The sequence below is a fragment of the Mandrillus leucophaeus genome, unplaced genomic scaffold, assembly GCF_000951045.1.
Source record: "Mandrillus leucophaeus isolate KB7577 unplaced genomic scaffold, Mleu.le_1.0 Scaffold410, whole genome shotgun sequence".
NCBI lineage: Eukaryota > Metazoa > Chordata > Mammalia > Primates > Cercopithecidae > Mandrillus > Mandrillus leucophaeus.
This window is the reverse complement of record NW_012104366.1, coordinates 916,666-941,010: the sequence shown is the minus strand read 5'-3', so window position 1 is coordinate 941,010 and position 24,345 is coordinate 916,666. Positions and strand designations below refer to the sequence as shown.

At 37.6% G+C, this 24,345-nt stretch overlaps 1 protein-coding gene across 5 annotated transcripts in view; it reads right to left on the bottom strand.

Annotated features, from left to right (window-relative positions):
• The window catches only part of PTBP3 (polypyrimidine tract binding protein 3), a 114,356-nt gene that overhangs the window by 50,275 nt on the left and 39,736 nt on the right, over positions 1–24,345 (bottom strand). For 3 of the 5 annotated variants that reach the window (XM_011992452.1, XM_011992453.1, XM_011992451.1), the window contains one exon: positions 6,675–6,844. The exons of 1 other annotated variant lie outside the window; for it this stretch is intronic. In XM_011992452.1, coding sequence (XP_011847842.1) covers positions 6,675–6,844 — 170 coding nt within the window. Of the gene's footprint in view, positions 1–6,674; positions 6,845–8,435; positions 8,458–24,345 lie in introns of those variants that run through there. One more of the 5 variants, XM_011992455.1, reaches the window with a different exon arrangement.

Sequence of the window (24,345 nt, the reverse complement as noted above, 5' to 3'; positions counted from 1 at the left end):
AAAAAAAAAAAAAAAAAATGAGGCTAAAAGGCTATAATACATAAACAGATACTAAATTTAATGCCGGCAATTAAGGGGTAAAAAGGCTAAAAACCGTCTTTAGGGAAGCAGAAAGAAAAAACAGAGGAAAAAACATTGAGAAACACTGCTCTAACACTTCCTGTTTAAGACTGGTATTAACCCAGTCTTAAACAGGAATGGGGCAAAATGGTATGTTCTCCTTTTACCCTTTTTAAAAACAGCCATTTATGAATCAAATTAATAGAGCATTCACTTTTTTCCAGTAAGTTTTATTATCTCATACTTCACCAACATATGTGATAGCAAGAAACGAGAACTAGCATGATATGGTAGAAAGGGAACCTGATTAAAATCTATGCCTGGCTATGACACCTTACTCATTAACACCTCTGAGCCTCAGTTTCCTTATCTAAAACATGAAGCACTGCCTAACAGGATCTTTAAGTCTCTCTGCAGCTCTAACATGAGATGATTTTTTAATTGAGATCATTTTTAGTTCCTGTTAGTTGGACTGTATGGGATTTTTCAGAATAAAACTATTAAACTCAGCCTCTGAAAAGCATCCTTGTAGAATGGTGATCAATACTCTGGTTTTTCTTCAGATGGTATAAATCTTTCACCTTTTACTCATATAATGGTGCACACTTTAGATTTGCCTTCTTAAGTATTTCTAAGAAGAAACGAGAAAAAAATCAAGAACCATATAAAACCAGTTAATTAAGTGGCAATTTTCCAATTCTCAATCTTTTTTTTTTTTTTTTTTTTTGAGACACAGTCTCACTGTCGCCCAGGCTGGAGTGCAGTGGCGTATCTCGGCTCACTGTAACCTCTGCCTCCTGGGTTCAAATGATTCTCCTGCCTCAGCCCTACAAGTGACTGGGATTAACAAGCACATGACACCATGCCCCCGGCTAATTTTTGGGTTTATAGTAGAGACGGGGAGTCATCATGCAGGCTGGTCTAGAACTCCTGACCTCAAGCGATTCACCCAAGTCAGCCTCCCAGAGTGCTGGGACTACAGGTGTCACCAAATCCTTCGTACTCAATGTTTCAAATGCTTCCAATTAACACCCATGTTACATTTTGAAAAAAGGTTACATATAAATATGTAAAGGTATTTCCTGTGTTTTACATGTTTATATATATTACACACATGTGCACACATATATAAACATGGTATCTACATCTTCATGTCACATTTACTTGTGTGTATGGAATCACACTTAACTTTGGCCAGAAAACAGTGCTGTTTGGGGAATATGAAGTTTTACTTTAAATAATTCTATGCTTTTGAATTTTTTTCAATAAATGTATGAAGTATTTTTAATTTTTTAAAGGTTTCCCAACATAAGAATCATGATTCTTAAGCATTCCTTAAAAAGGCATCTGAAATTCCAGTCTAAAATGATGGGAAATCATGCGTGCAGCATTGACAGACAGCATTATCTTAAGGTACCAAGAATTCCCCCCATTCCACACCCTCTCTCTATCCCTCAACCCTCAAAAAGCGTTGTGAAGAAAACGTTTCAGTGATCTTACCATATTACCCATCACCACTGCCACCAGCTGCCCCCAACTCATAGACTCACATGGCTTTAGTGCTCCCAGGGCTTAGGTTCCTTTTTTTGTTTTTGTTTGTTTTTGAGTAGGAGTCTTGCTGTGTTGCCCAGGCTGGAGTGCAGTGGTGCGATCTCGGCTCACTGCAACCTCCACCTCCTGGGTTCAAGCAATTCTCCGGCCTCAGCCTCCTGAGTAGCTGGGATCACAATCACAAGTGCATGCCACCACACCCAGCTAATTTTTGTATTTTTAGTAGAGACGCGGTTTCACCATGTTGGCCAGGCCGGTCTTGAACTCCCGACCTCAAGTGATCCACCCACCTTGGCCTCCTAAAGTGCTGGGATTAGAGGAATGAGCCACCACGCCTGGCTTTAGGTTCCTTTTTAAGTACTGAAGCATTCAATAAAACATAGACATGCACATATATGTCATATTTAATTCTGAGGCACAGGCTGAGTATCCCTTATCCAAAATGCTTAGGAACAGAAGTGTTTTAGATTTCAGATTTTGAAATATTTAATATTTGCCTTAGATACTTACTAGCTGAGCATCCCTAATTCAAAATTCCGGAATCCAAAATGCTCCAGTGAGCATTTCCTTTGATTGTTATGGTGCTCAAAAAGTTTCAGATTTTGGAGCACCTCATTTTCAGATTAGGGATATTAAACCTTTATGACAAAATAAGGCCAGGTGTAGTGGCTCACGCCTATGATCCCAATGCTTTGGGAGGCCGTGACAGGCAGATCACTTGAGGTTAGGAGTTCGAGACCAGCCTGGCCAAAGTTGTATAACCCCGTCTCTACTAAAAACACGCACAAAAAATTAGCCAGGTGTGGTGGCAGGTGCCTGTAATCCTAGCTTCTTGAGAGGCTGAGGCAGGAGAATCACTTGAACCTGGGAGGCGGAGGTTGCAGTGAGGTCAAGATCTCACCAGTGAACTCCAGTGTACTCCAGCCTGGGCAACAGAGCGAGACTCCGTCTCAAAAACAGAAAATAGTTTATAATCTTCCAAATACAGAATATTTTTTAAAAAATAAGGGACGAAAGATCAATTATTCAAATTATGGAAATCTGAGAACTTCCTACACTCACTGAGTCAATATTGATTTAAGTCATTCAAGTGACTTGGTATCTGTAGTCACTGTACTAACAGTAGATATCTGAAGAATGACTCGGGAAAAGTTTAGCTGGCAAAAGCCCCTTGACACTTGTATTCTATAGTATACATAGTTTCCTCTTACAGGAATAAGTATACAAAGCTTTAAGGTGGTAGATTTTGTCCCCATCTCACTCTTTTTATGTATGTATTTATTTATTTATTTAGAGACAGAGTCTCACTACACTGGAGTGCAGTGGCGCAATCTCAGCTCACTGCAACCTCCACTTCGTGGGCTCAAGCAATCCTTCCATCTCAGCCTCCCAAATAGCTGGGACTACAGGTGGGTGCCACCACACTTGGCTAATTTTTTACAATTTTTGTAGCGACGAGGTCTCACTATACTGCCCAGGCTGGTCTTGAACTCCTGAGCTCAAGTAATCCTCCTGCCTCAGCCTCCCAAAGTGGTGGAATTACAGGCGTGAACCACTGTGCCCAGCCTTTGTCGCCCTATTTTAATGATTAGTTAGAAAGATAAACTATAGACACTAACCAACCATTCTGAGTCCTCAAAACTACTGGTAAGAACATCTCAAAAAATTTAAAATGCAGGAACCACTCCTGATTCAAATCAACAAAATTTCTAGTTAGACAATCCAATTCTTTTTTTTACTACAAAAGAACATATTTATTTATTCATCCATCCATCCATCCATCCATCCATCCATCCATCCATCCATCCATTTTTTTTTTAACGGATAGGGGTGTTGATATGTTGCCTCGCCTATTCACAGGCACGATCCCACTACTCATCAGCACAGGAGTTTTGACCTGCTCTGGTTCTGGTCTGGGCCAGTTTACCCCTCCTTAGGCAGCCTGGACCACACTGATGTCAAACTTAGTGTGGATACCAAATCGACTTAGTACACTACAGTCCAGAATGCCCAGACTCAAGCAATCCTTAAGGCAAGTGCCACTATCCCCAGGCACAAGGGCATTTAATTAGCAAGCACGTATCAACCATTTCAACTTATGTATAAAACATTTACAATTTATAAAATATGAATTCGTTAACACCAAAATTACTGAACACAGGAAATGGCAAATAGCTCTGTATCAAACTATTTCTTTGTTTATAGTTACCTTACTTGTCAAATGTTTCCACATAAAGTCTAGAAAAGCAATATTAACTGGACAGATGTTAAACATGATGTATAACTGTACCAACCAAATGTAACAACCAATGAAATGCTCCAAATGAACTATCAATGTTCTATGAAACAGTGATGTTAGCCATGTGACAGTGGATGAAACATCACAAACCAATCAACCCACAATAAACAAACAAAACTCCCCAAGCAAATAAAAATTCTACTATCTTAAAAGAGCAAAATTGACTTCCAGTCATTTATACTATTTAAAAGGTAAAAATGTCCGTGATGTAATTTGAAGCCATTATCCACTTGTGTCAGTAATATATTTTTTCTAATTTTTCTAAGACAATAGGATAAAAACGGTCAAGGTAGGAAAACCAGTTTCATCTTTCAACAATTTGTAAACAATAATATTCATTGTATGGGCATATTTCTGCAAACTTTTTTCTAAATGTTAAGAACATACTCAATTTCTAACATCAGTCACATAAAGGAAAAGCTAAACAATATACTTGGAATATATGATTCTTGTCACAGGATTTTCTTTCTTACAGTATATAGGACCTAAAATTTCATATGCTAAAATAATTTTTTTCCACATGCAGTCCAGTAATTATTTACATTTTATTTAAGTATCTAGTCAAAAAGTCCAATTTTAATAGTACAGAGTGGAGAGACAGCCAAAAGTCACTACCCAGAGGAAGGCTGGTAAAAATAATCCCCATTTGGCCCCCAATACTTCACCCTTCAAATGCCCTGAGAAAAGTTATCACTCACGAGTGGTTCTAGTGACTCAAATCAGAATCTCCTGCTCAAGTGTATTTACTAAAAAGATATTTTTTAAACAGGATTTGTGATCAAAACACAAGCAATTAACATAACACTTACGGTTAGCTTACCGATAAAAATAAACCCAGAATCAGTAGCAGAGACAAAGAAAATTATGATGTTGCCTGCTCAGCGTTTCACAGGCAATTAGCCATTAGACATGGCCATGTGGTCTCTGTTCAAATCAGGCAAACCATACTATTCTCAATAGTAGCAACTGTGTTAAAATAAAGATCTAACTGGCAGGGATGCACTGTCTCCAAAGGATTTCAGACAAATGTGGAAATACAACAAGGGCCAAATATTAAGGCATGTTACACTTAACTTCTCCAGATCTTAGTAACCTCATGAGAACTAAAGAGGATATTAAATAAGTGATTTACTAAATATAGGGAACTCAGTTAGACATCATCACATCATCATCCAACCTCTTTCATGCCCAATGCTTACTACTATTTATAAATGTATTTAAAATGTGTTTCTCTTTTTTTTTTTTTTTTTTTTTTTTTTGAGACGCAGTCTCACTCTGTCGCCCAGGCTGAAGTGCAGTGGCGGGATCTCAGCTCACTGCAAGCTCCGCCTCCCGGGTTCACGCCATTCTCCTGCCTCAGCCTCCCGAGTAGCTGGGACTACAGGCACCCGCCACCTCGCCCGGCTAGTTTTTTGTATTTTTTAGTAGAGACGGGGTTTCACCGTGTTAGCCAGGATGGTCTCGATCTCCTGACCTCGTGACCCGCCCATCTCGGCCTCCCAAAGTGCTGGGATTACAGACTTGAGCCACCGCGCCCAGTCTCAAATGAATACTCTTTACAGTCTCTTCTGAATTATGAAAGAAGATACACATTAATTCTATACCTAAAATAAACTGACTTTTTCAGAGGACATTATTTTGACTAGCCTCCTGCACTACACCCCAGCAGACCAGTCCAAATTAAAATGGAGTCACTCATGCAAAGTAAAGCAAGTAAATCCCCAAACAAACCAGTTTTTCCTGAAAACAGGAGATTCGCAGCAACCAATCAGAAAGAGAGTGGCCTACCTGAATCAGCACAGTAAGTTCCTACTGATTTGACCCTTACAAGAAAAGTAAAATGCAATAACCCAGTGTTAACAAATTCACTTTTTAAACAATTGTTATTTCCTTGTTCCCACCTTATAAAAACCAACTGTTCTGTCTTGCCCAGTGGAACATTCATTCTATTTTAAAGAATGAGGTGTTGCTCGGTTCTAGAATCACAAATAGAAGCCAATGTAATCATGTTTAAATGTGTTGTGATTTTGTCTTTTGACAATACTATACTTTTTTTCTTTTTTTGGTGAGACGGAAATTTACTCTTGTTGCCCAGGCTGGAGTGCAATGGCGCGATCTCGGCTCACCACATCCTCCACCTCCCAGGTTCGAGCGATTCTCCTGCCTCAGCCTCCCGAGTAGCTGGGATTACAGGCATGTGCCACCATGCCCGGCTAATTTTGTATTTTTAGTAGAGACAGGGTTTCACCGTGTTGCCCAGGCTGATCTCGAACTCCTGACCTCAGGTGATTTGCCTACCTTGGCCTCCCAAAGTGCTGGGATTACAGGCATGAGCCACTGCGCCCGGCCGACAATACTATACATTTTTATCTAGATTTTTGAAAACTTAACTGTTCTTTAATTTGCCAAATGAGGTATAATTTATATCCTATCAGCGTTTTCTGCTAATCACAGGACATTTGATAAACCACTGTGTAATACAAAATATAAATCAAATTAAAAACAAATTAACTAAAAGAAAATAAAACATTTGTGTCTTAAGAAGAAAAAACATAAGTCAATGGATAAAAGAAATCCTGTTTCTTGTGTTACTATGGTTTGTTGCTTCCTGTTACACCCCCCCCAAAAAATCTACTTTTAAAACTGATTTATGTTCATAATATGAAATTTTAAAAATACAGAGAAGCTCAAGAAAATAAAAAATTATCAGTAATACTAACATCTGAAGATAATCACTCTTTGTCAATCGTTAAATATTACATACCTGGCTTTTTCCTTTCAACATCAAAAGATTAGTTACTTTGCCAAATGGTAGACCTAATGATATGATCTCTGCTTCGGTGACATCACATGGAATTTTTCGAAGATGGAGAACACGGGAAGGCGAACAGGGAGGTCTATCTCGTTTAAATTTCTTGCTGTCATTCCCATTAGCTAAAAAACATAAGATTCTTTTTTAAATTACTGAAACTAATTTGGGTTGACATACTACCTTAATCATATTGTCACATTTAATCTTAAATGAGTTTTGGGTTTTGAACTTCAGGGAAACATGGGGCTGATGGGGGTAGGTGGAAAAGGAGAGTAGAAAACAAAACCAACTACCTTTTAATAAATGGGTGCTTTTGGTTTTTCACAGTGGGTATTAAATTTTTTAAAACTGAAGTCTGATTTTTAATTCAAGGAAAAATATAAGGGTAAATGAATTATGTTATTTCAAATACCTCTAAATACTCAACTTTTTCTTATGAATAGAAAACATTATTTATGATGTCTTTAATGTATTTTAAGGACATTTTTCTAATTTATTCTACTGCTGAATAAATAAATTAGAACAAGAAAATTTCAGGAAAGACTATGATAAAAATCTGGTATTTATCACATCCTAAGGAGATATGGATTTGAGCTGTATATTTATTAAAATAAAGTTTATTTCTTAGGTGCTAATAGTCTTTATTTTTTAGAAGCTAAATTGTGGTTTCCTATGATAATCTTACTCCTTATTATATAACAATAATTCTTAACGTAAGTACCACCTTGCTGAAAATGCAAATTTCCAACCCCACCCAGACCTACTGAAGCAGAAGCTCCAGGAGTGGAACCCAGTGACCTACTTTAACAAGCCCTCCAGGAGATTCTATTTACTCTGAAGTTGGAGAATTACTGCTGTAAAGTAAAAAAATTCATTAAGCTAAATGTATTTAAATCCTATTGTTTCCATACTGAGAATAACTAGAATTGACAAGCCTGTAAGCAACACTTATGTTTATGCAGGTAAGATTCAGAAAGGTTTTTCTTCCAGAAACAGAACCAAAAGACTAAATACAAATTACTTAAAAGCTAAAAGTTTCATTGCAATGTTGTTTGATCACTAAATACCCTATTTGCCACTACTCGGAGAAAAATATCATCTTTCCAAATGCCTAAAAATACCGTTTCTCTAAACAATAATTAAACTTTACAATCAAATGTCTGTGATCCTAAACAAATTTCATGAGGACCAAATAAAAATTAATATAGCCATATTTCATATCCATCTATATCTGTGGCACAGAACTCAACTTGTTTACAACTAGATAGGTTGACTTAATACCCACACTAGCACTTGTTCCCAAATTCTCTATGTTCATGAATGCAAGCAGCACCCTCCCCAGACCTAAAAGACTAACAATACCTAGAGGCCCATACAGGTCTATGTACCTTTATATAGCAAATGCCTATGTCAGATTATGGAAAATAATTGGCACACAAATGTTTATTGGATTAATTAATCTGGAAGGCAAGAGATTCTATCTGCTCGTCTCCCTTATCAATTACCAATAAATACTGATTTTCTCTCCAAAATGACTACTGATTATATTCTTTCATTTCCACTCTCAAAGTCACCAACCTCACCCTGATCTTGTCCCCACTTCAGCTCTCCCCTCCTCTAATTTCACTCTCCCTACTTCCCATATTCTGGGGATCCAGTATCATATCAATGTTAACTAAAATAGTGTATCGGGCCTGGCACAGTAATTCACGCCTGTAATCCCAGCACTTTGGGAGGCTGAGGCGGGCTGATCACCTGCAGTCAGGAGTTCGAGACCAGCCTGGGCAACAGGGCAAGACCCCCCATCTCTAAAAAAAAAAAAAAAAAAAAATATAAAAATTAGCAGGATGTGCTGGCGTATGCCTGTAATCCAGGTACTTGGGAGGCTGAGGCAGGAGAGTCACTTGAACTCGGGAGGAGGAGGCTGCAGTGAGCCAAGATTGCACCACTTGCACTCCAGCCTGAAACCCTGTCTCAAAATAACATAACGTAAGGTAACGTAAGTAACATAACATAAAGTAACGTTAACGTAACATAACGTGTAACATGTCATTATTCTGCTCCAAAAACCTAAACAGGTACCAAACACCTAAAATGTCATTTCACTGCTAACTTTCAAACTTTTTCACTTACATTGCCTCATTTGAGTCTCATAAATACCCAAACTAAAGTGTAAAGGTAATTTCAAAGTGTCTTACTACTCCTAGAAAAAGGTAAGTAACTTGACACTGACAATGTAAATTTACAAAGACTTACATGGACTGTGAACAATAACAAATGATAACACTGGCACTAGAGTAAAACAACAAACATCAGAGTACTGGACGGGGGTGAGAGTGGAACAGGGAATGTCTTTTTGGCACCCTCCCTGCAGGCATAGAGAGCTAAACAGTAACACTACCAAGGTGGCCTTGCTCAACCAGCACAAGGAGTTACAGGATGGGAGAAAGGGACTAGAGAAACTTTCTAAAGGCATGAGGCTCCTATCAGTTTACCCAGAATAGTCCAACAAGAATGAAAGAACATTTAAAAAGTTGTTTCTTTAACAGAGGTATTCTATGTTTGAGAAAATGTGAATACCAAACAAGTTACCTGAGCTCCCATTTATGTTGCACTTTCAAATAAAGACGTAAGATGACAAATTTTCACCAAGAAATGCGCAACTATAAATCACCACTTTAGGTTGTTAATTGTTCCATATTATAAAATACCCAGGCTACGTTAAGAGTGCAGAGCTATGAAATTAGATATCCTGTTCTGAGCAAGTTACTTAACGTTACTAAGCCTCAGATTCTACTCCTGTAAAACGAGTATAACAAGAATATTTTGAAATTTTAATTTGTTCTTTTCAATATATTTTAAATGCTCAGCACAACATCTAGTACACTGTAATCAATAATATGTCTAGCGTTTCTTAAGAAAGACTGTTTTGCTTGGAAATTATGTTCTATTTTTTCCAATCAAAACAGTAATTGTAAACGATAGCAATTTTTTGCACTTGATGTCCTTATTTGCCATAATTAAGATATTGCCCCAAATTAACTGAACATATTATTATTATATGAAATCTCAAAATCTAAGAATGACTCATTTAGGTGACTGGGAAAGGGTTATATGTAAAGATTTGATAGATAATCTGAAGATGAAGAATGTATACCATCATAAGCAATTGTATGGCCATGATTTAAAAGCCAGTAGGAAAAAAGGAAATTCAAATGTATTGGACACACAAATTTAAATAATTATTTTCTGTACAAAAGGACGGAGTACAGTTTCCAAAAATCTTAATATAAAAATAAGCATTCAAAATACTTTGCTTGTATAAATCGTGCTGTATTTTACTAAACTACATATTAAAAACTACAAAATGCCCACTACATATTAGTCATGCTTCCAAAGAGCTACGTGAAACTGGGTTTTTAAAAATTCATAATATTCCCACCTCAAAACTAGAAGATTCTGTCAGGAAAACTACTTGCGAAACATGGATTCATTTTTTAAAAATCAACTTTATGAGGGTTTACTTTAGATAGAATAAGACATCCACCCACATTTTAAATGCAGGGTTTGATGAGTTTTGACAAATACAATCCATATAACCACCACAAAAATCAAGACATCCCAAAAAGTTCCCTAGTAACCCTTTGCAGTTAGTCCTCCCTACCAAACTCCCAATCCCCACCCCGGGCAATCTGAACCCTACAGATCACTACAGCTTTATCACCATTCTTGAAATGAGGTACCTATTTGGGGAGAATTCACATCTTAACATTTTTTGAGTCATCTAAACCATAAACATCATGACATTTCTACATATATTTAGATCTTTTTAAGTTTCTCTCAGTAAAGTTCTGTAGTTTTCAGTGTAATGGTCTCATACACATTTTGATACCTTTATCCCTAAGTACTTCATAATTTTTAATGAACCAGTAATACTTAAATTTTTTGTCATAATTGATAATATACAGAAACACAACTGACTTTGATATCTTGATCTTATATCCTACAGTCTTGCTAAGTTCTTTAGTATTTGTACATACACAGTTTTCTTACTCTCAAATTTATATGCTATTTATTTATTTAGAGATGGAGTCTTGCTCTGTCACCCAGGCTGGAGTGCAGTGGTGCAATCGGCTCACTGCAATCCCCACCTCCCGGGTTCAAGCAATTCTCCTGCCTCAGCTTCCCTAGCTAGGATTACAGGCGCACACCACTACGCCCAGCTAATTTTTGTATTTTTAGTAGACACGGGGTTTCACCAAGTTGGCCAGGCTAGTCTCGAACTCCTAACCTCAGGTAATGCGCCCACCTTGGCCTTCCAAAGTGCTGGGATTACAGGCATGAGCGACCGTGCCTGGCCTGCCGTATATTTATGTTATTTATTTATTTATTTTACAGCTTTACTGAACTAGCCAGGATTTTCTGTCTGCAAAATGTTGAATAGAATCAACGAGACTGGGCATCCTTGCCTTGTTCTTGATATTAAGGGAAAGGCATTATCTTACACTATCGAGTATAATAATGCTAGCTGTAGTTTCATAACTTTTATCAGGTTGAAAATGTTCCCTTCTATTCCTAGTTGGCTAACAATTTTATCACAAAAGGAGCTGAATTCTTTCAAATGCCTTCTCCAGATCTCTTAAGATGAACAGATTTTATTTTGTATTCTGTTACACTGATTTTCAAATGTAAGCACTTTGTAGAAACCCTACTTGGTCATGACACATGTACCATGATTTTTTTTCCTCACTCTTCATACATGTGTGTGTATGTATGTGTGTGTGTGTATATATATTCAATTATATATTATATATATATAATTGAATGTGATTTTTTTTTTTAGTTTAGAGATCACTAGTTATAAGAGAGATATAACAATCATTTGAAAGATTTCAGAACTTCATTATTTCAGAAATAATGAAAGAATTATTTCCATGATGAGAGATTTCAGTGGGATGGGCAGGTTGATGTTGATGCCATTTCAGTGACGATTTATTTCAGTCTACATACTTTCCAAGAATGTCTAAATAAGAAAAAATCCTTGTTGCTAGGCACGGTGGCAAGTACCTGTAGTCTCAGCTACTGAGGAGACTGAGGTGGGGTAAGATCACTTGAGGAAGAGTCTGAGACCAGCCTGGGCAACATACCAAGACCCTGTTCTCTAATAAAAATTATTAATACATAATCTCTATCATTTAGAATTACTTTAGTGCCTCCATATTTTGGGAGTACAACTTTATCTCCAACTTCTATGCTCACTGGTTGAATTTCTCCATTCTTTCCTTCAGAGCCCAATCCAACAGCTACCAACTATTGCTTACAATACTTTTCCTTGAGATTTTTCTGGAAGCATAATGCCTATGGTTTTAGCTGTACTCTTTTCAATCAACATTCAAACCGCAGAATAAACTTACTAATGCTTGTCTTGCCATGATTTCCACCGCTGCAGCTTGTACTCTGTTCTCACACTGCTACCACAAGGAAAAACCCGACTTTAATATCTTGCTTAACATTTTTATGTCAATATTCATGAAAGATATTAATCTGTAGTTTTCTTTAGCTGCAGCAGCGTAATACTGGCCTCCTAAGAAGTGGAAAGTGTTCCCACCTCCTTTATATTCTGCACAGTCTGTGTAGGATTAGTATTATTTACTCCTTATATGTCTGATAGACTTCATCAATAAAGCCATACAGGACCGTACTTTTCAATAACTAATATGATTTTTTTAAACAACTATATGGCTTTCTGAGTATTCTATTCCTTTTGCATCAGTTTGATAATTTGTGTCTTTCAAAGAATTTGTCCACTTCATCTAAAGAATGAAATTTATTAGCTTAAAATTTCATAATATTCACTTAATCTACTTAGTCTGCTAAGGCTACCATACAAAATACCACAGACTGGATGGCTTAAACAAGAAAAATTTATGGAGGTTAAAAGCCCAAGATAAGGGTTTCTGGTGAGGGCTCTTCCTGTCTTATAAACAGCTGCCTATTTGCTGGTTGACTTTTCACAGTGTCCTCACACAGCAAGAAGAGAGGACGTGCAAGCAAGCTCTCTAGTGTCTCTAAGGACTCTAATCCCCTCATGAGGGTGCCACCCACCTTCATGATGTAATCTAAACATTATTTCCCAAAGGTCCCAGCTCTAAATACCATCACATAGCGAGTTAGGGCTTCAACATACCAATTCTGGGAGGTTACAAACATTCAGTCAATAATAACATCCTTCTAATGACTGTAGAATCATTTGGCAATTTGTATCTTTTATTTTTTTAAGTCTACTTAGAGGTATTATTATTAATTTTATTTACCACATAAACAACTACTGGTTTCATTAACTTTTCTCTACTGTTTTCTGTCACTGACTTTTGCTTTCATCTTTAATATTTCCTCTTTTCTGTCTACTTGTAGGGTTTAACATGTTCTTTTTCTTCTAGTTATAGCTGGAAGCATAGATGATTCACTTTAGACATTTTTTCTTTTCTAATATAAACATTTAAAACTATGTATTTCCTTCTAAGAACAACTCTAGTGGAACCCCACAAATTTCATTAAGGTTTCATTTTATTTCTGTTCAAAATACCTTCTAATATCCCTTGTGACAACTTCTTTCATCAATGGGTTATGTTTTTTTTTCTTTTTTTTTTTTCTTTTTTTGCTATTTGGTACATTTTCCCCCCAAATATCTGAGGATCTTGCTTTTCTGATTTCTAATAGAATTCTAATGAAGTCAGATAATTTACATGATTTTAATCACTGTTTAAAGGACTAAACTTATTTTAGGACCCAGAATACAGCCTGCCTATCTTGGTGATATGGTTTGGCTGTGTCCCCACCCAAATCTCATCTCAAATTGTAATCCCATAATCCTGATGTTGTCGAGGTAGGGACCTGGTGGGAGGTGATTGGATCATGGGGGTGGTTTTCCCCATGCTGTTCTTGTGCTAGTGAGGGAGTTCTCACAAGATCTGAAGGTTGTATAAGTGTGTGAGAGTTTCTCTTTCACACTCCCTCTAACCTGCCACCATGTAAGACTTGCCTGCTTCCCATTCTGCCATAATTGCCAATTTCCTGAGGCCTTGCCTGCCATGTGAAACTATGAGTCAATTAAACCTCTTTTCTTTATAAATTATCCAATCTCAGTTCTTGATAGCACTGGGAGAACAGACTAATACAGTAAATTGGTATTGATACAATGGGATACTGCTATAAAGATACCTGAAAATATGAAAGTGACTTTGGAACTGGTAATGGGCAGAGGCTGGAACAGTTTGGAGGGCTCAGAAGACAGGAAGATGTGGGAAACTTTGGAACTTCCTAGAGACTTGTTGAATACTTTTGAGCAAAATGCTGATAGTGATATGGATAACAAAGTCCAGGCTGAGGTGGTCTCGGAGAGAGATGAGGAACACACTGGGAACTGGAACCAAGGATACTCTTGCAATGCTTTAGCAAAGAGACTGGTGGCATTTTGCCCCACCCTAGAGATCTGTGGAACTCGAACTTAAGAGAGATGATTTAGGGTATCTGGCAGAAGAAATTTCTGAATAGCAAAGTGTTCAACAGGTGGTAGAGCATAAAGGGTTGGAAAATTTGCAGCCTGACCATGTGGTAGAAAAGAAAAACCCATTTTCGGGGGAGAAATTCAAGTTGGCCGCAGAAATTTGCATAAGTAATCAGTAGTCAAAAGTAGTCAAATGTTAATCACCAAAACAATATGGAAAATGTCTCCAGGGCATGTCAGAGATCTTCATAGCATCCCCTCCCATCACAGGCCTGGAGGCCTAGGAGGAAACAATGGTTTCACGGGCTGGCCTGGGCCCTGCTGCTCTGTGCAGCTTTGGAACTTGGTGCCCTGCATTCCAGCTGCTCTAGCTCCAGTGGTGGCTAAAAGGGACCAAGGTACAGCTCAACCGTTGCTTCAGAGGGTGCAAACCCCAAGCCTTGGTAGCTTCCACATGGTGTTGGGTCTGCAGGTGAGCAGAAGACAAGAGTTGAGCTTTGGGAACCTCCCAGATTTCAGAGGATGTATGGAAATACCTGGATGTCCAGGCAGAATTCTGCTGCAGGGGTGGAGCCCTCATGGAGACGTTCTACTAGGGCAGTGCAGAAGGGAAATGTGGGGTTGAAGCCCAAACATACAGTCCCTGCTGAGGCACTGTGCCTAGTGGAGCTGTGAGAAGAGGACCACTGTCCTCCAGATCTCAGAATGGTAGATCCATTGACGACTTGCACCATGTGCTTGGAAAAGCCACAGGTACTCAACACCACCGCTGGCACTCAACACAGCCACGGGGCTGAATCCTGCAAAGCCACAGGGGTGGAGCTGCCCAAGGCCTTGGAAGCCCATTCTTTGCAAAAGCATGTCCTAGATGTGAGATGTGGGGTCAAAGGAGATTATTTTGGAGCCTTAAGATTTAATGTCTGGCTAGACATGATGGTTCATGCCTATAATCTCAGCATTTGGGAAAGCCGAGGCAGGCAGATCACTTGAGGCCAGGAGTTTGAGACCAGCCTGGCCAACATGACAAAACCCCATGTCTGCTAATAGTACAAAAATTAGCCCAGCATGGTGATGTGCACCTGTAGTCCCAACTACTCAGGAGGCTGAGGTGGGAGAACCACTTGAACCCAGGAGGCGTGGGCTGCAGTGTACCAAGATCATGCCATTGCATTCCAGCCTGGGCAACAGAGCGAGAATCCATCTCAAAAAACAAAACAAAAAACAATAACAAAAAAACACAAGATTTAATGACTGCCCCACTGAATTTTGGACCTGCTTGGGAGCCTATGGCCCTTTCGTTTTGGTCACTTTCTCCCATTTGGAATGAGAGCATTCATCCAATGCCTGTACCCCCATTGTATCTCAGAACTAACTAACTTGCTTTTGATTTTATAGGCTCATAGGCAGAAGGGACTTGCCTTGTCTCAGATTAGACTTTGGACTTGGACTTTTGGGTTAATGTTGGAATGAATTAAGACTTTGGGGGACTGCTGGGAGGCATGATTGGTTTTGAAACGGAAAAAGGATGTGAGATTTGGGAGGGGCCAGGGGCAAAATAATATGGTTTCACTCTGTGTTTCCACCAAATCTCATCTGGAATTGTAATCGTCATGATTCCCATGTGTTGAGGGAGGGACCTGGTGGGATGTGGATAAATTATGGGGGTGGTTTCCCCCATGCTCTTCTTGTGATAGGGAGCGAGTTCTCACAAGATACGATGGTTATGTAAGCGTTTGGCAGTTCCTCCTTCACTCTCACTCTCTCTCACCTGTCGCCATGTAAGACTTTGCCTGCTTCCCCTTCTGCCATAATTATAAGTTTCCTGAGGCCTCCCCAGCCACAGGAACTGTGACACAATTAAGCTTCTTTTCTTTATAATTATGCAGTCTCAGGCATTCTTTACAGTGGTGTGAGAAAGGACTAATACAACTGGTGACTACTTTATATGAACTTGAAAATAAAGTATATTATTCTGGTGTTGGGAAGATTGTTCTACATTGTCAATTAGATCAAGCTGGTTTAAAATGTCTATATTAGGGATCTACCAACTTTCTCTTAAACAGGCACATAAATATTTCAGATGTTGTGGGCCACAGGATCTCTGTCAGAACTACTCAACTGTGCAGTTACGGCATGAAAACAGCTATAAACAAATCACATAACTGTGTTCAAATACAATTTTATGTATGGATACAGAAATTTGAATTTCACAAAAGTTCTGTGTGTCATTTAATCTTATCCTTTAGTATTTTTCACCATTTGAAATTTTAAAAACCACTCTTAGCTAATGGGAAATTTAAAAGTGGTCAATGCGATGGATTTGGTCCACAGGTAAGAACTTGCCAATCCCTGTTCTATACCTTTACTGATTTTCTGTCTACTATACTATCAATTACTGGCAGAGGAGTGCTATCTCTAAATATACTTGAAGATTTATCTATTTCTGTTTCATTCTATTAGTTTTCACTTTACGTATTTTGCAACTATGTAATTAAACAGATCTATATTTAGATTATGTCTACTCAATAAATTGACCTCTTCATCATTATGAAATGTCTGTCTTTATCCCTGGTAATATTCTTTTGCCCAAAGTCAACTTTTCCTGATATTAGTATAGCTAGCTACTCCAACATTTTTATGATTAATGTTTGCATATATTTTCTTTCCCAACCTTTGGCTTTCTACCTGAGATTTCATATTTAAAATGGGTTTCTTGTGCACATCAAATAACTCGGTCTTCCTTTCATCTAAACAATCTGCCTTTTAATTGAATTTTTTATCCCATTCCCACTTCGTATAATTATTAACATGGTTGGGTTTAGAAGTCCACCATCTTGTTATTTTTTCTATTTGTCCCATTTATTTTTTATTCCCTTTTTCCCTTGTTTCCTAGCTTTCGTTGGATTTTATTTTTTGGTATTCTATTTCATTTACATTATATGCTATCCCTTTTTACCTTTTTTTTTTTTTAAGTGACTGCTCTGGAGTAGACAATATACATCTTTATCACAGACTACCCTCAAATAATATTAAAACACCTCAGTACACTGTAAGAACCTTCCAAAGTTTATGTCTCTTTCCCTCAAGCTATCCTTTGTGGTACTGTTGTGTATTTTGCTTTTCCCATGTCATAACCCCCAAAAATATATTATCTTGCTTTAAATAGTCAATAATCTTTTAAATTAACAACAAAAAGGGGGGAAAAGCCATATATCCACATATTTATCATGTTGTATAAAACCCAGGTTTCTAACTGGTATCATTTTCCTCATGTTTAAAGTATTTCCCTTACCATTTCATGAAATGGAAGTCTGCTGCTAACAAATGCTCTCAGCTCTTGTGTGCCTGAAAGAAGATTTTAACTTCATTTCTAAATTTCATACAGAATTCCAGTTTGATTTTTTTTTTTTCCAGCACTCTAATGATGTTTCATTGTCTTCTGGCTTGCACCATATCAGGTAAGAAATCTCTCTCCTCATTCTAATCTTTGTTCTTTTGAAGGAAAAGTGGTTCCCCCAATCTCCACCAATCCTCACCCCTGCCTGCTCTGGCTACTTTTAAGATTTACTCTGCATTCCTGGTTTCCAGCAATTTAATTATGATAAGCCTGGGTGTGGTTTCCGTTGTGTTTATCCTGCTTAAGGTTCACTGAACTTCTTGATAAGTGGGTTTATGTTTTCCAATACATATGGAAAATTTGGGATAATTTCTTGAGATGTATTTCTGCTCTCTGCCCCAACCATTTTTTCCCGCAACTTCAGTATACGTATGTACGTTTAGACTGCTTGATTTTGTCCAGAGGTTACTTAGGCTCTGTTCACTTCTTTTCCAGTTTTTTTCTTTTGTTTTGATTTTTGAGACAGAGTCTTGCTTTTCTGCCCAGAATGGAGTGAAGTGGTACGATCTCAGCTCACTCTAACCTTCGCCCCTGGGGTTCAAGCAATTCTCCTGCCTCAGTAGAATTCAAGCAATTCTACTCCTCCCAAGTAGCTGAGATTACCAGTGCACGCCACCACGCCCAGCTAATTTTTATATTTTTAGTAGAGAAGGGGTTTCACCATGTTGGTCAGGATGGTCTCAAACTCCTGACCTCAGGTGATCCACCCGCCCTGACCTCCCAAAGTGCAAGGATTACGGGGGTAAGCCACCACACCCAGTCTTCAGTTTTTTTCTGTCTGTATGCTTTAGTTTCATTTGCTATCTTCAAATTCACGGATGTTTTCTTCTGTAGAATGTAACGTGCTATGAATGCCATTATGTATTTTTTTCAGGTGTCTTATTTTTAACCTCTGTAAGTTCTATTTGATTTTTTCTCCTTCCTATGCTCGTATTTTCCTTTAAATACTTGAATATACTTTTAGTAACTGTTTCAGAGTGCACAGCTGATAATTCCATCATCTCTGTAATTTTCTAGGTTTATTTCTGTTGATTGATTTTTCACTTGTTTGTGGGTCACATTTTTGTGGTTCCTAACAAGTCTGGCAATTGGATGCTCCACATTATGAGCACCAGAATTTGTTATTCTGTTGTTTTGTTATATTTGTTATTTTTTCTAAAGTGTTAGACTTCATTTTTAGAAAAATGTAAGTTACTTTCAGATCAGCTACATTGTTTTGGAGCTTGTTTTTAAGTTTCATTAGGGTGGATTTGAATTTGCCTTCATGCTGGAGCTAGTTCAGTTCTACTGTCAAGGCATGTCTCCTCTGGCGTCAGGTGCCTTAAGTGTGCTTCAAGTATTCAACAAGGACTCTATTGTAGTTGGCTATCACTCAAATATCCCTCCCAGTCCTGTGTGAGTCCTGGAAAGTTAAGCTTATAGCTCTCTGGTTGTTCTCTGCCTGACCTCACAGGCATATGTGCTGTGCATATGTGGCTTAATAATATTCAACAACAGATTCAAAGGTATTATTTCTGAAGCACTTTTTCTACATAGGCCCTTCTCTCTCATACTCCGCTCCCATACCTCCCAGGTGACTCAACCTTCCCAAACTTCAATCTCTCTCTTTAACTCAGCAATTGTACCATGTCTGCTTGGTTCCCCCAACTCCCATAGTCTAGAAAGCAAGCCAGGGTGACAATAGGGTTACCTCAATTGTTTCCCTTCTGGGACCACAATCCTGTTGTACTTGTTGCCCATTGTCTAAAAACAACTGACAGTAAATCCAGTCCCAGTTACTCTCTCATGGTTGAGAGTAAAAATCTACAGATCTTTCACGAATCAGAAAAATTAAATCACAAAATTTATATGGGTGAGCATTAAGACTGCAGGTGAGTTTTCTTTAAACTTATTAATTCTTAGAGCAGCTTTAAGGTATTGCTTATTTGATGGATTTAAGAATTATTTATCAAGTATGGAGATTAGCGTTCACAATTCTTCACATGCCTTTATTTAAAGCAATCTGAATGTATTTCTTGCTATGAAAAGCCAAGTACTCAAATTAACTGATAAGAGAAACTAGTGCTTATTATTAAATCATAGCATTCAATCCCAGTGGCAGAGAATGCAAATTTGTTTTCCAATATTTGTTTTCTACGTAAAACCACCTATTTTTAGCTAAGCACATGCCTGTCAGAAAAAAGAACTACATTCTTAGCTTCCTAAGTAGCTAGGTGTGGCTGTGAGACTAAGAAAACAGGATGTAAACGAAAATGACATGTGCTGCTTTTCCCTTAAGTGTCTTCATAAGGAGGGAGTATGTTCTTTTCTCTTTTCTTTGTACGAGTTCCAATAACCTCTAGGATCATTTGCTAAATCTGAAAATAGACACCATATACATTGGAGCACTGACTACTTCAGAACTTGTTGAATGTGATGAAAATAAATTTCTGTCTTCTATAATGCTTATACCATCAATGCAGCCAAATTTAATACTGAGTTCTTTAAAAATAGGTCATTAAAGTTTGATTTGATTAAAAAAAAAAAAAAACTAGCTATTTGCAAAGCAAAAGAGCATATTAACAGTTTATAAGTATTTTGGTAAACAAAAGTCCCAGGAGGCCAGGTGCCGTGGCTCACATCTATAATCTCAACACTTTGGAAGGCAGAGACAGGAGAATTACTTGAGCCCAGAAGTTTGCGGCCAACCTGAGGAACACAGGGAGACCCAGACTCTACAAAAAAATTTAAAAATTAGCTGGATGTGATGGCATGTGCCCATGGTCCCAGCTACTTGAGAGGCTGGGGTGGGAGGAACTCTTGAACCTGGGAGGTCGAGGCTGTAGTGAGCTGTGATTACGTGATTATGTGATTACATCTACACACATATAATACTTACTGTTTGTGTGTATATATACACATATATATATAAATACAAATTATTCAGTTTGTTAGCAGTGGTTTCCTTCTTAGGAATATTATTAACCCATATCATCTTTATTTGTAAATCAATTAGATTTCTTTAACATTCAGCTTCATAAGACTTCAATAATTATATATACAATGGTTTCAAAAGAAGAGACTTCATAATCTGAGAAAAAAATGTTAACATCAATCAATTTGCAGACAACTGAAGTCCATTTCTAATAAGATGCAAAAAATAGTAGCCATTAAGCGAAAAACATGAAGTACACTACATGAAAAAGTCTGTTTAACAAAAGTCGCCATTAAGTATTAATTTGTAAATTATAGTGTCAGAGGGTATCTGCATACATGTATAACAAAGTATTCATATTCAGAATATATAAGAAAACAAGTTAAAAAGGCAAACAACCCAACAGAAAAACAGGCAAAAGATCGGAGTAGCCACTTCATTAAAAGTATCCAAATGATCAGTAAGCATATGAAAATATAATCAATTTCATTAATAATTATGCAAACAAAAGTCACAATGAACTATCAATACATGCTTACCAGAACAACTAAAATTAAAAATAAACAATATCGGCCAGGCCTGGTGGCTCACACCTGTATTACCAACACTTTGGGAAGCCAAGGTGGACGGATCACTTGAGGTCAAGAGTTCGAGACCAGGCTGGCCAACATGGTAAAACCCTGTCTCTACTGAACATATAAAAATTAGCCAGGTATACTGGCACGTGCCTGTAATCCCAGCTACTCAGGAGCCTGAGGCATGTGGATCACTTGAACCCAGGAGGCGGGGTTGCAGTGAGTTGAGACCATGCCACTGCATTCCAGCCTGGGTGACAAAGTGAGACTGTCTTAAAAAATATATATATATATACACACACACACACACACACACATATATATACACACACACACAATTAAGTATTGGCAAAGTTCTGGAATAACTAAACTGACATAATTTCTGGTAAGAGTATAAAATCACTTTTGAAAATTAGTAGACTCTACTAAAGATAAGCACCTGCACATGCTAGGACCCAACAATTCCACTTCTAGACACATACTCAAGTAAAATGCACACATTTGTCCATGAAAAGATATGTCAAGAATATCCATAAATGTGGCCAGGTACAGTGGCTCACACCTATAATCCCAGCACTTTGGGAGGCCGACGTGAACAGATCATCTGAGGTCAGGAGTTTGAGATCAACCTGGCCAACATGGTGAAATCCCATTTCTACTAAAAATACAAAAATTAGCCGGGGATGGTGGCGGGCGCCTGCAGTCCCAGCTACTCAGGAGGCTGAGGCAGGAAAATCACTTCAACCTCGGAGGCAGAGGTTGCAGTGAGCCAAGATTGTGCCACTGCACTCCAGACTGGGCGACAAGAGCAAAACTCTGTCTCCAAAAAACCAGAAAAGAAAAGATATCCATGTTCATGGACTGAAAGACTTGAAATTGTTTAAATGTCTATAATATATAAAGTGATCTACAGGATCAATGCAATCCCTATCAAAATCCCAATGGCATTTTTGCAGAGGAAAAAAAAAAATCCTGACATTCATATAAAATCACAAAGGATCCCAAATAGCCAAAGCAATCTTAAGAAAAACAAAGCTGAAGGCCTCACATTTCCAAACTTCTACACATTACAAAGCAATAGTAATTCAAACAGTATGTTACTGACATAAAGACAAACATACAGACCAATGGAACAGACTAGAGAACCCAGAAATAAACTCTCACTTACATGGTCAAATGATCTTCAACAAAGATGCCAAGGCTACATGATAGGAAAAGAACAGTTTCTTCCACATATGGTGCTAGTAAAATGCATACCCACATTTATAAAGAATGAAATTGACCCTTACTTTACACCACACACAAAAAAACATAACTCAAAATGAATTAAAGGCCTAGACCTAAGACCTGAAACTATAAAAGATCTAGAAGAGACAAAGGTTCATGACAGTGGATTTGGCAAAGATTTCTTGGATATAACACCAAATGCACAAGCAACAAAAGAAAACATGAACAAATGGTGCTAATATCAAACTCAAAACCCTCTGCACAGCAAGGGAATAACAGAGTAAAAAGGCAATGAAAGAAATGGGAGAAAAAAATTGTAAACCACATATGTGATGGGGGGTTAATATTCAGAATACATAAAGAGCTACTACAACTCAACAACAATAAAAACATCCCAGTCATAAACTAGGAAAATTGCAGTCTGGGGACAGGGCTTATCACAGAGAAAATTTTAAAATTAGTAAAACAAAAAAAAAAAAAATAGGTAAAGGATTAGAATAGATATTTCTCCGAAGAAGATATACGAATAGCCAACAAGCACAAGAAAAGATGTTCAGCATCACTAATCATCAGGGAAATACAAATCAAAACCACATATCAAGTCACATCTGTTAGGATGGCCATTATTTGAAAAAATTTAAAACCCAAAAAATAAGTATTGACAAGGATGTGGAAAAACTGAAACCCTTGTGTACTACTGGTGGGAATAATGGTGCAGCCACTATGAAGCACAGTATGATGATTCCTCAAAATAATAAAAAACAGAATTACCATATGATCCAGCAATCTCACTTCTGGTATAACGAAAAGAATTAAAAACAGGATCTCAAAGAGATATGTGCACACCATGTTCATTGCAGCATTACTCACAATAGCACAATAGCTAAGAGGTGGAAGCAACCTAAATGCCCATGGACAGATGAATGGATAAATAAAATGTGGTAGATACATACAATTATTCACCCTACAAAAAAGAGAAACCCTTTCATCTGCTGCAACAAATGAACCTTGAGGACACTATGCTAAGTGAAATAAGCCAATCACAAAAAGAAAAATGCTGCATGATTCCATTTATATGAGGTATCTAAAATAGCCAAACTCTTGGAAACAGAAAGCAGAATGGGCTAGAAAAGGAAGAGTTGTTGCTAAATGGATAGGGTTTCAGTTTTGTTAAGATGAAAAAATTCTAGCGATCTGTTGTACAACAATGTTCCTATAGTTAACATTACTACACTGTACACTCAAAAATGGACAAGATGGTAAATTTGGTATTTTTGACCAAAATGAGAGATAGAGCGCACACAAGCAAATGCAATGAAACACATAAAAAGGGAATATTCATAGCAACACTATGTATAAAATGGAAATAATTCAAATGTCCATCAATAGAATAAAATACTATATAGAAATGAGAAGAATGAAAAGGGCAATATACAACAAGGGTTACTCTCACAAGCATAATGTTGAATGAAAGAAACCAGACAGGAAGGAGGATATACTATATTTATTGGCTTATTCATATAAAGTTTACAAACACAAAAAACTAACTTATGATGTTAGAAGTCAGGCTAATGAATACACTTGGAAAGAGAAAATGAGTGAAAAAGGGAAGAACGACTCCTGCGAGTATTAGCAATGTTCTATTTCTTGCTCTGGATGCTGATTATATGGTATATGTATTTCATGATGTTATGGTAACAGTAATACTAACCAATTAGAGTACAAAAAGAAAGAAATGAAGAAATATTTTATTAATATAGCTCTAAAAATTATAAACATACACAAAATACAGTATATATGTGGTTGAACGTATATGTGAGAGTGTCCCCTTCAGTATCTCTATTCTCCTTCCCTTGTAAAGTTATCGAACTCCCTCAATTATGATTAGACAGGGAACACCAGAATAAAGACTAATTTCCTAGACCCTTCACCCTCGCCCCCTTGAAGCTGATGTGTCGATGTGACAAAGTTCTAGCTAACTAGCTAACAGAATGAGAAAAAAG